Raw genomic sequence first — 13378 nt, 5'->3', positions numbered from 1 at the left:
GAGGCCGGCTTCTTGCTAAGGTTCTTGTTTAGAAATGGCCCCGCCTTCTTGATGAAGACGTTTCTTGATACCAATATACTCATTCCTCCCTCCATCTCTGGGGCTTACTTTGATTTGTTTTGTTCTTTTTCAGAGGAGGAAATCAGTAATATGAGAAAGGAGCTTGAGAAATATGGAATACAGATGCCATCTTTCAGCAAAATAGGTGGTATTCTAGCTAATGAACTGTCTGTGGATGAAGCTGCATGTAAGTCTATTTAAAATCCAAATTTGCCGCTGACAAGACACTTACTATGCTTTATTTTGGTTATAAGATTTTGATTATAAGAATAGAATATTTAGAATATAGTTTAAGCACCCTGAAAGTTTTTATTATACGTATCGTAGATGGTTAATTTGAGTATATCAAAACATAACCAAGTGATTGATTTGGGACTTTAGACATCCACTTGTGCACTGTGAATTAAGAGGTTCCAGAAATATCTTCATTCTCCAAAACGTTTCCCTGCTTTCTCTGTCCTTAGATGTCAGTGATAGGGTACGCTGCTGTGACTCTGTCAGTGTTGCAAGGTAAATCGTAGGCCTCTCTTAGAAAGCACATGGTACTTTAAAAGTGTCCCTGTCACCCTGCAAACCCCCAGTGGCTGAGACCAGTGCTTGGTTCATTTTAGCTGTTCAGTGCAAGTTGCATAGATAGGGATTACGTAACAGATGCTGAGACAGGACCAGAGACAGACGGGCAGGTGGAGAGGCTGTCGGGGGTGCTCTCTGATGTGTCTGAGGTCTCTCTTGGCACACTTCCTGGAAGCCAAAGAAGAAAGTAAAACCACTTAAGTTATGCATTGTCAATGCAACTGTCCATATTGTCTTTTGCTGATTAAAATCTTTTTTTTTCTCTTTACTTTTCAGTGCATGCTGCAGTTATAGCCATTAATGAAGCTATTGAAAAAGGAATAGCAGAGCAAACCATTGTAACGCTAAGAAACCCGAATGCAGTTTTAACTTTAGTGGATGACGACTTGGCACAGGAGTATCAGAAGGAACTCTGGGAAGCTAAAAAGAGAAAGGAGGAAAATTCAAGACTGAAGGTATTTAATTAGATTCTCAGTAATAAATACGGTTATGAGTTGCTGGTTTGAAAAAACCTTACAGTTAGAGGTGATATTTTTACATCAACTGCTGTGGTCCTCGTAGGCATAGGCAGTTGGTTTGGGTGAAATGTAAGGGTAAAAGAAGAACATGCACTGTGTGAGGAGATTAGATTTCCTTATATGATGACTATTGTAGGTTGCAAGAATTGAAAGAATTGATGGTCATGTCATAAACTTAACTACGTACCTGGGAGCTGTAGAAGTAGCAGCTGAAGACCTTCCCTTGGTGTGACCATCACCAGAAGACCTGGTATGGTCCAGGTTACCTTGAGATTTGTTAGTAGACGTTAATAATTCCGTGTGGTAAACTTGAGAGAGGATATTTTTGAATCCAGTCTCTTCGTATTTTCCCAATGGTTTATCCTCATGTTTGAGGAGGAGGTCTCCCTCCTGGGCAGGGCAGCTGCTCCTGATCCTATGTCATACTTCCTGCCTTCCTGTCTAGTGTTCTTGGAGACTTGTCTGCACTCAGAGCTTCCACTTCCTCCCCAACTTTCCTCTCCTTAATTTCTGGCCGTATCAGCCTCAGCTCCATTACTAAGAGTAACCACCTCATCTTACCACCTTTTCTTAACTGGTGGCTTCCGCCAGCATCCGGCACATTTGCCTGTCCCTGCCCCGCCTGCCTTGGGACTGTCTGCTCCCCTAGCTTATGTGCTTCTTAGTTGCCGTGGTTCTCCTCTGCATCTCTCAGTGGCTCTTCCCCCTCCTCCTCCTAAATGTGGGGATGCTTCAAGGTCTGACACCGAATCCCTCCTGTCTCTATTCTTCCTCAATTAAGCTCATCTACTTGTTGAAGAAATCAGCTGTCAGCTTGATACCAGGCCCCTCTAATGCTCCTCCAGATAACTTCATCTCTGTGTCCCACGGGCCTCGTCCCAACCACGTCAGAAAGGTGCTCATCTCCACCCTGCCCTCCTCACACGCCTGCCCCTTGCTGGCTTCCCTTTGGATTGACTCCCACATTGTTTCAGAACTCTCTTTACGTCCGCTCTGCCCTACCCATCGCTGCATTCCATTGCCTTTTCTTGCCAGGCTTACATGCATTGCCCACCTTCTAGTCTCACCACTCTTCCTCAGACCTGCCTCTCTTGACTTCGTCTCAGGCCTCTTGCAGCACCTTCCTTCTGGGTCTCCCTGCTTCCTGTCATTCTCCAAGCCAACCTCTCTCAGAGCTAGAGTTTGCAAAATTAATCTTTGGCTACAGATCTGATGTCATCCCACCAGAAACCTGCTCTGCTTCCCTACTGCCTACTGAGTTAAGTACAGGTCCTTCACATGGCCTTAAAAGGCCTCTAGGGTACCCAGCTGACCTCCCCACCCTTTTGGCTAATGCTGGGCACACACTCCATGCTGTAGCCTGATGTGCCAAGCTTTCCCACCTTTGCGACCAAACCCTGCTCCCTCCTCTCTGCCTTTAACATTGCTCTCAATTGTTGTCTCTCTTTAAAACTTGCGTTCCAACTGAGTATGTACTTCTCCTATAGAATCTCTTGTGTTCTGTGTATATTTGTTATTTGTGTTCTTGATTTTATTAGACTGAATCAAATGAAATTTCCAGAATTCAACTAGTTAAGATCTACAAAAAAATGCACTATCAAGTGGTCCAAGCTAATGTTTTCCACATTAGACAATTCGGCCTTTGCAGAGAGTCACTGGGTCCATTGTTCATCCTCGTAATCCTCGCCCGGCGTGCCTAACCCGAGGGCCCTGCACAGAGCAGGCACTCCTAACTACTGGCATTGAGTTCAAATGAAAATTCGTGCATGGTTTTTATCACTCTTTGCATTTTTGCTTTTGAATATCGAGCTTTGGAAATATTTAACCTCAGGATTCAGTGAAGACTTTGTTTTGCAGAATAACTGTATTTCAGAGGAAGAAAGAGACGCATATGAAGAACTGTTGACACAAGCAGAAATCCAAGGCAACATCAATAAAGTCAACAGTAAGTAATGGTGTGTAATGACAGGAATGGATACTTCTATAAGACACAAACCCTCCTAGTCAGAATCTCAGCAAGACTCTCAACTTTTTTGTCCTTGTAAAACTGCTTTATATGATGGAAAATCCACTGAATGTCAGTGTCGCTCTTAATTACGGTGCATCATCTGATGTTTCGCAGACAGCTTTTTTGGTGAGCTTGCCCTAGTGCATGCAAAGTACCTTGAAGCTAATTTAACTGTACCTTCCCTTTTCATCATAGATCCAGTGTATGTTGTACTTCGCACCTATCCTTTGTTGGGCTAATATTGAAGGTGACCTAGTAAAAGATTATGACTTAAAGATTGTCATTCCTTGCCCATGATTATGTGGTGGCGTGCAACTGGAATTGTAAAAGATACTGTTGACACCTCTGCTCTGTGTGACTTCCCAGTCATTAGTCTGCAGTCTGTGAGACTTGTTTTCGTACAGCTTGTGTAGCTTTAGTGCAAGTGTCGAGTGGACTCGACAGGCCAGGAAATCACAGGGCGGCAGGTTTGAATCTCATGTCCCTGAGACTCTACGGCGTTGCACAGTTCAGTTCTTCTTGATGCCGGTTCAGTTGTATGACTACAGAGAGTGGAAAACTTGGGTAATTGAAATAAGCGCATGCAAGTTAAATCCATTTATCTCTTTATTAGTCTTTTTCCTCTCTCTAATAAAATTTTATTTTTACTTGAGGCAGTAGGGAATTCTATTTGATATCTGTTACCCCTAGGTCAATCTAAATAACCCACATATACCCAAAAAACTAATACATGAGAGACTGTGCATTTAGCCCATTTAGTAAGGCGTGTGAACCACCTGCCAAATTTAAACTCTGAGTATCCCTTAATTACAACAGTCCTAAACCCTGCCCTTGATTTAACCTCCTAGATGAGCTTTGAATGTTCTTCATTGCTCTTAACACCTTCGAATAAATGCGCACCTGTAGGTGTTACCTGGAAGTTTGCTCCTAAGTTGCTGGTGGAGACGTATCCTAAAGGCTTCAAACAGGAATCACGGAGGCCCAGAGAAAATGGATGTAAACATCTAGGGGTCAACAGCTGAGTGGGTTTGAGAATTTACCTTACACACCCAGCTGCTGAGAGCTCATGGGTAACCTTTTTTAAAGGGAACACCTAGGGGCCGGCCCGGTGGTGCAAGCAGTTAAGTGCGCAGGCTCCACTGCAGTGGCCCAGGGTTCGCCGGTTCGGATCCCAGGCGTGCACCGACGCACCGCTTGGCAGGCCATGCTGTGGCGGCGTCCCATGTAAAGTAGAGGAAGATGGGCATGGATGTTAGCCCAGGGCCAGTCTTCCTCAGCAAAAAGAGGAGGATTGGCATCGGATGTTAGCTCAGGGCTGGTCTTCCTCACAAAAAAAAAAAATAAAGAACACCTGAACATTTTGGAATGCATGTTCCTGTCGTTTTATTCTTATTAAATTTTGAACATGTCAGTGATGATACATGAAGGACAATTTCAAGTTTCTCTTTCTGCTCTGTTTGAAAGCTGAGAATTCATTATGCTTGACAGAAATGAATTACAGGAAGAAATTAATATCGCCAGCGAGACATCTGAGGTCCATAAGCTTAGTGAGGAAATGGTTCCACAACCCTTTGCCGTCGTTTATTTGTGCAATGTTTATAACCGCTAACACAGATTTCTTTTTCATGTTAAATAACATGCCTTGTATAAATGTTTTAATACTTTACTCAATGACTTAATTTCCTGACTACAAATTTAATGCCAAATTGGCTATACTTTTTTTTCCATTTTTAAGTAAGAGGCATGAGATGATTTGCACTAATGCAAAACCAGCTGAAATTATGAGGGGCTTTGCAGTGTTTGATGGCTTTAAATGGGTAGAACATGATTATTCTGAAGTTTTTGATCTCTCCTCATCTGAAAATTTATGGTCTAGTACAACTTAAAAGTAGTCTTGAGAAAACCTTGTAAAGCGTATTTCAGTCAGTGACATGACAATGAGACAATTGTATGCTTTAAAATATGTGAGTATAGCTACTTGACAAGCTTTTTTCCAACCATGTAGGTTATTCTATTAAAATGTTAAGGTGTCCAGGCCGGCCCGGTGGTGCAGCGGTTAAGTTCGCGCATGCTCCACTGCGTGGCCTGGGGTTCACAGGTTCGGATCCTGGGTGCACACCAACGCACTGCTTGTCATGCCGTGCTGTGGCAGCGTCCCATATAAAGTAGAGGAAGATGGGCAAGGATGTTAGCCCAGGGCCAATCTTCCTCAAGGAAAGTGGGGAGGATTGGCATCAGATGTTAGCTCAGGGCTAGTCCTCCTCACAAAAGGAAAAAAAAAAATAAGATGTCTACGTTCGTAGCAGCCATAGTAACAACATAAGTGACAACTTCCATGGTAATGTCACTGGATCTGCTGTCAGAGTCTTCAGCTTTGTTTGAACAGCAGTCATTTAACGTTTGGGTTTGGCACACGCATTCCATTCATTACTTGACATGTTCTGTTAAGATTAGGACTGGAAATTTTGTTAAATGCAGAGTGTAAAAGAATGGTTAAGCTTACTTGTTTTTTTAATAGAAGAAATGGTTCATTAAGAGTGTTTTAAGGATATGATATTCTGGTAATATTTTACCATCCAGTTATGCAAGCTCATAGAGTTTTCAAAGATGAAGCAAGATCCTCTCCCGAGAAATCAGAGACGCAGCTGAAAGGCCTTACAAAACTTCAACAGAACAGCCAAGGCTGCAAACAACCACTAACCTTCCTTTCTGGAATTCTTTCATTTGTCATGTTAATTCTAAGAATAGAGAAAGGTGTTTGGATTCTTAGGGTCCTTCAGAATCAGTGTAAGTTTTCTGGGGTGTGGCATGAAAGATTACATTTGTTACATTTCCTGCTATTGGAAGATGTCTCTTAGTAGAAAGGTTATTGAGGGTAGCCCCTTGTCAACGTAGTTAGAGAAGATAAATTGTCATCTGTTAAAAAGGTTAGAATAATCTTAGCTCCAGTCTTGTCATGTATTAGGGAGACTGCCTAACTCTTAAAAAGATCTAGAAATCTATGGGTCTGTGTTATTTCTACTACCCTGAAGCCTTCTTTGTAGGGCAAAATCCTGCTGGTTCTGTTCGGTTTGCTGTTGCCTGGTGGCAGAGTTCATCACTCATTCTTCCATTTGGGCAGCAATTCTGTTTCTGTTTTCTGAAAACTACGCTGAATCTACTGTTCCAGGCATCCTCAGTTTTGGTCATTAAAATTCAGGTCTTTATAATCTGAGTATTGCAACCGGGAGAGACATCAGAGAGCTTATGATTGTGTCAGATCATGTAAACCAAGGCATGTCTGTGATCAGAGCTTTTTTTTTTTAGGTTAAATGATACTAGCACAGGCTTATTTAATGATATGAATTTTGGTTGTAATATTTAAAAAAACATATAAAATTATTTTTTCTTAAGAATCACACTTCACAGAACACAGGAGTTGAAGGGAGAGTATTCTGAGAACTAACACCGTCAATATCAAGCAGCAATGTGTCTGAGTGTCTCCTGGGGGCTCCCCTGGTGCTGATTCAGAGGGAGGGTCAGCAGTAGGGCGAGACTTGCTTCTGGTCCTCACGTAGCTTCAGTCTCCTTGGGGAGGCAGTACTAACACACAGGAGTGTTAAAGAGCAATGCCTGCAGGGTCTGTATGGCCCGGCTCTAAATACTGTGAGGATTCCCAGGGTGTGAAGCCTCAGGGACTGGAGCAGTGTGAGGGCTTCATGGAAGAGGTGGGACCAGAGCTGGTCCTGAAAGGACGGATTTTGTAGGGAAGTCATGCTAGGCAGGAATGATCTCATAACTCCAGCTCTGTCAATGCCGAGCTTCTTTTAGAGATGACCTCCAAGGATTGGACTGACTTCTAATTACTGAGCTGCCATTTCCAAGGCTTTGCCTGCCTTCTAAACTGCAGCTTTTCAGAGTTCATGAGAAGTGATGCCTTAGGTTCTAATGCTTGGAAAGATGGGCTGGTTGGGTCAGGCCGCAGTGGGAATAGAAAACATTCTGATGAACTGTGCCCCCCCCACACCGCAACCCCCCCCCCCAGGGCTGGCCGCGGTGGACCACATCAACGCTGTCATTCGGGAAGGCGACCCCGAGAACACGCTGCTTGCACTGAAGAAACCAGAGGCCCAGCTGCCTGCTGTCTATCCCTTTGCTGCTGCCATGTATCAGAACGAGCTCTTCAACCTCCAGAAGCAGAACGCCATGGTGAGTCAGAGGAGGTTCCAGGCACGGAGATGGTAATTCTGAGTCCAGGCAGTGAGGAAGGCTGTTGAGGACAGGTGCAGGGGGTGGAGTGGCTTCCACTTGAACAAGTCCCCACTCTCCTTGGCCTCCCTGTGCCATCCCATGGCTCCTTCCTCTTTAACTGCTGCTTTTCCTTTACATGAAGCTTCTGGAACATAGTTAGGACATGCAGGAGGCTCCGCACAAATATACACTGAAAACAGGTGGTTCTTATTCTCTGTGTGGTTTTTGAAGAACTTTGGATAATTTTTTTAACTACACTGAAGTTTTTTTAAAAATATGTAATGTATTGTGATATAGAAAAATAACCTCTGAATCTGCATTTTTAGAAGTCTGCAACCACGAACATTAGCACCATGGCTTTGATGTTGTAAATTTATGCTCCTTAATATGCTAATAATATTAAATAGTAATATTCGTATGCAGGCACAGTGGTTAAGAGCATGTGTACTAGCACAGGATTAAGCCAAACAATGGAACAGAATGAAAAGTACTGGAAGGAGAGCCAAGAATTGTTTCAGAAAGTGGAGAAAGGAAGGCAATCTTACAAGTGTTTAACCATTTGGGGAGGAAAACATTACTTCACTACACAAACCAGAATTAATTTCCAATATAAAAGGTTAAACATAAAAAATAACACAAAAATTAAAGTTCTAAGGGAAGATAGAGGGATATTGGATCTCAAAAATCAGAAACAGCTCTGCTCCACCAAAATAAGGGGAAGCAGCCAAGAGCATGAAGAGGCGATGTGCAAAACAAGGAACGTGCAGATGACGAAGACACAGAAAAAGTTCAGACTCAGTCGGAAGTCAGTAAATCTAAATTAAAATGAAATATAGTTATTTTTAGGAAACAGATGGGTAGAGAGTTGAGAGCGTTGACCCAGTGTTTGGAAGTCTGGGGCAGCGAGCACCTCCTCGCAGCTGGTGGGACCATGAATCCTACAACCTTTCTGGAGGATGATCTTAGTAATGCGTGTCAGAGGCTGTTACCCACTGTCCTGACAATCACATTGCTAGGAAATGAGCCTAAAGGATACGAACCGAAAAGTTTTAGCCACAGGGGTGTTTCACAGCATTGTCTGTAATCCTGAGAAACAAGAAACAAACCACATGTTTAACTAATAACAGACTGCTTAATTTATGGTATTTCCATGTGCTAGAAATAATATGTAACCAGTAAAAGTTATAGTGTAAAGAGTAATGATCTGAAAAGATGTGCACACTAATATTAAGAGGAAAAAATGAGATTAAAATGTGTAGCTTTATCTTGTTTTTTGTAGTAAGAAAATAAAGTCCATTAAAGAAAACAAAACCTCTGTAAATGTTTGCGTGAATTAAAAAGAAATAAAAGGATATGCACTCAAGGGCTTGAGTGGTAGGATTAGTTTTCTTATTCTGGCTTCTTAAGACTCCCTATGTTTTATAAATAGAAATATGCTATTTCATAAGAAAAGAAAAATAATTTAGTTTCTTAAATTGCACTTAGGTTCTCTCATTAGAATTGTCCCCGCTTCTCTAGCTTTGAAGCCCGAGGCTGCTCACACCCCAGCACAGTCATTCATCCTGCCCCATTTCTTTATTTTTCCTTATCCTTTGCCAAACACCACTTTAGATATTTGTGGACAGTTCACCAGCACCAGTAGAGGAGGTGAATCTCAAATGATTCTGTTCTGCTCTTTGCTTATAATATTATACCTTCCTTATGTGTTAAACTTGCACTTACAGTTAATGTAAGATATTGGGGTAAAATTTACTTACTTGCTCCCTATAATATCCCCTCTTTCCATTTGCTTTGGGAGGTAAAATGATGCTTTGTTACTCTAAAATCAATTTGCTGTGAGATTTCTGTGGTTACATGTAATATCCTAAATGTAAAGACATATATCAGCTTTTTTTGGTAATTTGTTTTCATGCTCCCTCTACGTTCCTTCAGTCTGATGGAAGAAATAACCCTTTTGAAGTTGGGTCAAGTCAGTATAAAAAAGTTAAATGGAAGAGAACGTTGAAGGGGGAGGGCGTTCTGAAATCTAAGATATATTTTTTAAATCAGCCAAATCCAGATTTATAACTTGTATAAATCTGGAGATCCTTACTTGATTTACCAAAAGATAGACCTCACATTTCTTCAAATATCTAGACCTTATAGTACATTTTAAAATTTATAGCCAATTATAAAAATGTGACCTAGACTAACCTTTTTGGAACTAGAATCAATATTCTTGGTTTAAAGACTTTGATATACTTTTCTGGGGTTAAAACTTATAGGTGAAATTCTCCCCTCTTTTCTTGACCTTTAATTTAAACTAAAAATCACCAGCTATGCTAAAATCTTACCTCGCACTCTCATACAGTGACAACATTGTCTAATCCTTGACTTAGTTATTTGGTGAGAGTGAGCCTGTAAGCAGCCCATATAGCTGGGAGTAGGAATCGGCTACGGGGGTGCGGATGTTTGTGGAATCTTAACTGTTGGTTATAATTAACTCAGTCCCCAAAATGGTCATCTAAGGAAAACCCAAGGCCATTTACCTGTTCTTTAAAGCCAACGAAAAATAAGTAGCCAGTGAGCTGTCTTTCTCCTGGGTTCTCAAAATCTTTACTTGTCATTGTGCTGTGAAACGTGCATTCTAAACCGCATCACATACACGAGGTGTGTGATTTGGGGAGATTATGTCGCTGTATGTTTTCTGACAGAACTACTTGGCCCACGAGGAGCTCTTGATTGCGGTGGAAATGCTGTCTGCTGTGGCTTTACTAAACCAGGCCTTGGAAAGCAACGATTTAGTGTCTGTGCAGAATCAGCTCAGAAGCCCGACAATAGGCTTCAACAACCTGGACGAGACGTACGTGGAACGGTAAGGGAACACTTTCCAGACCTCCTTTCAAGGCAGAAATGTGTGTTTGGCAGATCTTGCAAAGGAAGGATTTGTTCCTTACTGAAGAAATCTATACTTCCATGCTCATTTTCTTGAAAGTTAGTCTACTTTAAGAGTCTTTCGTTACAGTATTCCTTTTAAGGGAACACAGAGTCTAAAAATGATCAGTCTGTGGCAGTTACTGGCTGAATTTGTCATTAGCAAAGATTATTCAATAGGCTAAAAATACAAGAACTGTAGAAAACATACCTTCCCTTGGGCTTCTTTTGGAGACGACAGAAGGTAGAAGAGCTGGAAGCCACTTTAATAATCATCCAGTCCAGTTCTCTTATTTTACTGATGAAGAAACTGAATCTGGATTTATGGACCCAAAGTTGGGCGACTGGCCCCAAACCCCATTCTTCAGGTTGTTAAACCAAAGGTCTCCTGAGACCACAGTGAATCATGGCAGTGGGTAACAGTCTCAGTTTACTATCTTTCATTTCATGTTCCTTAAACATGCTACTAGATAGTGCAATTGGCAGTATTATAAAACACTATGGCAGATCTAGAGAGAGAATTAAGGGGCCAGAATGAGGAGCCCAATTAGAGATTCAGCGAGACAAAAGCCCGAGTTAAAACGAGTGATTTTCCATCCTGGATTCTTGTGACCACCAGGGGGCGATGTCTGCATAGATCTTGACAAAACCTCTCTTCAGATACTGATTGTGGAACTGCTCAAATAGGTAGGTTGGGTAATTCTCTTGGGTCATGTACAATTGTACAGGAAAATAGACGTCTTAGTTTTTGTTAAAATGGTGTTTGACCACTTGTCTGTGTAGAGAATGGCCCAAAAGTAGTAGGACAGTGGGTTTTCCTTGTTTTTAGTCTTCATGGAGAAATGATGCCCTTGTACGATTTAAGTTTGGCCACCTGGTTCGTATAACTCCTCAGAGTCTCTTTCCAAGGTGATTTCTTTCTGCCTCCACTATTTCTGTTAATGGGACCATCCTCTCCGCCAAGCTTTAGAAACCTCAAGCTTAACCTGAGTTTTCTTCTGCCCTCCACCAGGCACCCTTGTGCTGTGAACAGCCTCCTCACTTGTCTCCCTACCAGTAGCCAATCAGCATATGTTATACCTCTACAATGTTTCCATTTCCCAGTGACCACCTCATTTAGACTTTTCACCTTTGCTTCTGTGATAGCCTCCAAAGTGGTCCTCCTGCGTCTTTTCTGTCCTCATTCATTCTTCCCTAACCAGGCTTTGCTGCTCTCTTAGTGCTGGAGTGGAAGACAGAGCTGGTCGCTGTATTATGAAGCCTAAAGTCTAATGGGGCCCTGATGGGGTGTCTTGATGAGATCATTGTCAGTACTGTCCCACAGGTTTAGCATCCCTGGCCACTGACCTCTAAATGGCAGTACCCCCTCCCTCCAAATCACCATTTTGATTATCAAAAATCCTCTCCTCCCCTCACCCCAATTTACAAATGACCCATCAAGGCAATGGTCCCACACCCCATCTCAGAATCACTTTTATACCTGTGGTTTTTAACTGAGGCCTACAGACACAGCCTCGGAGTTCAAGTATTCTGTATGAGAAACTTTTAGAATTTGTGTTTGTTTTAATAATCTTTTTACATTTTGATTTAAGCACTTCATGGGTCACCTGGATAACCCAATGCCGACCTGAGATTTCAGGGCCCCTTTGGTTCTTGTACTGGCAATTGCATTGGCCCCATATGGTCTTCCACGGCCTCAGCATTTCACTTTCAGTGTCAGCTTTGTAACCCGGGATCTTGGAAGCCAAGTTTGCAGGTTTTCAAGTTTGAGAAACCCTGCTCTGTCTGGGCCACTCCCTGTGGTGGTACAAGTTCTTCACAGCACCAGGCTGCTAGGCAGGGCCACCTTGATGAGTTCTTACAAAGTCTCAACCTATGTACCATGGCTTCCACCCTTAGGGCTGTGTTTTCCCAGAAAGATTCTTTTGTCTAATTCTCACAAAAGTAATGTAGGGTTGGCATTGATTCTAGGCATACGCTGTTCCCAGATTAATTGCTCTAAAATGTAGCTATGTTTATCATGCAATTCAATTGTTCCCTGTTCTCATCTGAATTAAGAACAGACTCCTCACTCTGTTGTTCTAAACTTAGCTCCAGCTATATCCCTACTCATATTTTGCACTTCATCCAAGCTGGATCTGAACCCATTGTGTGCTTTCTGGCCTCTCTGCTCCTATGCACGCTCCTCTCAACACTGGGAACGTGGTGCCTGTCACCCATCTCTGCCTCGCACAGTATTAGAGCTTGTAAGCCCTGCCCACCGTAGATTATGCTTCTGTGAATTATTTCCATGCTTCTCCCCACCCCAGCTAATGTCATCTCCTCTGAGAACTACCATGGTGTGGTTAGAGGAACGCAGCCTTAGAGCCAAAAATATCTGAGTTTGACTCTTTCGAACCAAGCCCTTTTCTCTTCATCTATAAAGCACAAAAACAAACACAACAAAAACACCTACTCTGTGTCTGCAGAACAGTTTTGAGGGTTAAGTGCTTGGTTCAGCGCCTGTCCCAGGAAGGTACTCCACCACTAAGGCTTTCCTTCCACTTCCCTTGCTTAGAACCCCATCGTTACTACTCTTAGGAACTCTGCTTTTGTGGTCGTTCCTGTGCTCTGCTTTTATACCTTTCTTGCATTGTTGTCATCTTATCCGCTAGACTGGAAGCTCCTTGAAGTACTGACTGCATCTTGTTCATCCTGGAGTGATATCCTGTGGTGCTGCCACAGGCTTTGCACATAGTAGGTGCCTGATAAACATCTGCTGGACTGGACTGGAATTTCATCTTCTCAAAGCTTCCTCAGTCTGTTAGAAATATGATCTTACTAGTCTGTCTGTAATAGATGGTGAAGAGAGATCTGAGAGGCGGGAGGAGAAGAACATAGACCCATTCAGGTCAACTATAGACTGTTGCCACCTTTAGTACTGGAGACGAATGTGTGGAAAAGCCTGTGGAGCCCTGCTGTGTTACTCCTAAAATCTTTTCCCTTCCACTAGTGTTTGTTCATTTCTAAAGAAATGATGGGTGATTGTGTTTTTTTCTGCATTCATCCTTAAGCTTGCTCGTGTTATTCCCATTAT

At 42.4% G+C, this 13378-nt stretch overlaps 1 protein-coding gene across 1 annotated transcript in view; it reads left to right on the top strand.

Moving 5' to 3' along the window:
• IQGAP2 (IQ motif containing GTPase activating protein 2) overlaps positions 1-13378 on the top strand; it is a 259957-nt gene that overhangs the window by 158061 nt on the left and 88518 nt on the right. Inside the window, exons 7-11 of the mRNA XM_087430147.1 lie at positions 134-247; positions 910-1088; positions 3009-3096; positions 7184-7347; positions 10083-10243. Coding sequence (XP_087286273.1) covers positions 134-247; positions 910-1088; positions 3009-3096; positions 7184-7347; positions 10083-10243 — 706 coding nt within the window. The remainder of the gene's footprint in view (positions 1-133; positions 248-909; positions 1089-3008; positions 3097-7183; positions 7348-10082; positions 10244-13378) is intronic.

The sequence above is a fragment of the Ceratotherium simum genome, chromosome 4 (genome assembly GCF_057802395.1).
Source record: "Ceratotherium simum simum isolate JZ-2026a chromosome 4, ASM5780239v1, whole genome shotgun sequence".
NCBI lineage: Eukaryota > Metazoa > Chordata > Mammalia > Perissodactyla > Rhinocerotidae > Ceratotherium > Ceratotherium simum.
The sequence above is the reverse complement of the archived record's forward strand: the minus strand, read 5'-3'. Positions and strand labels throughout refer to the sequence as shown.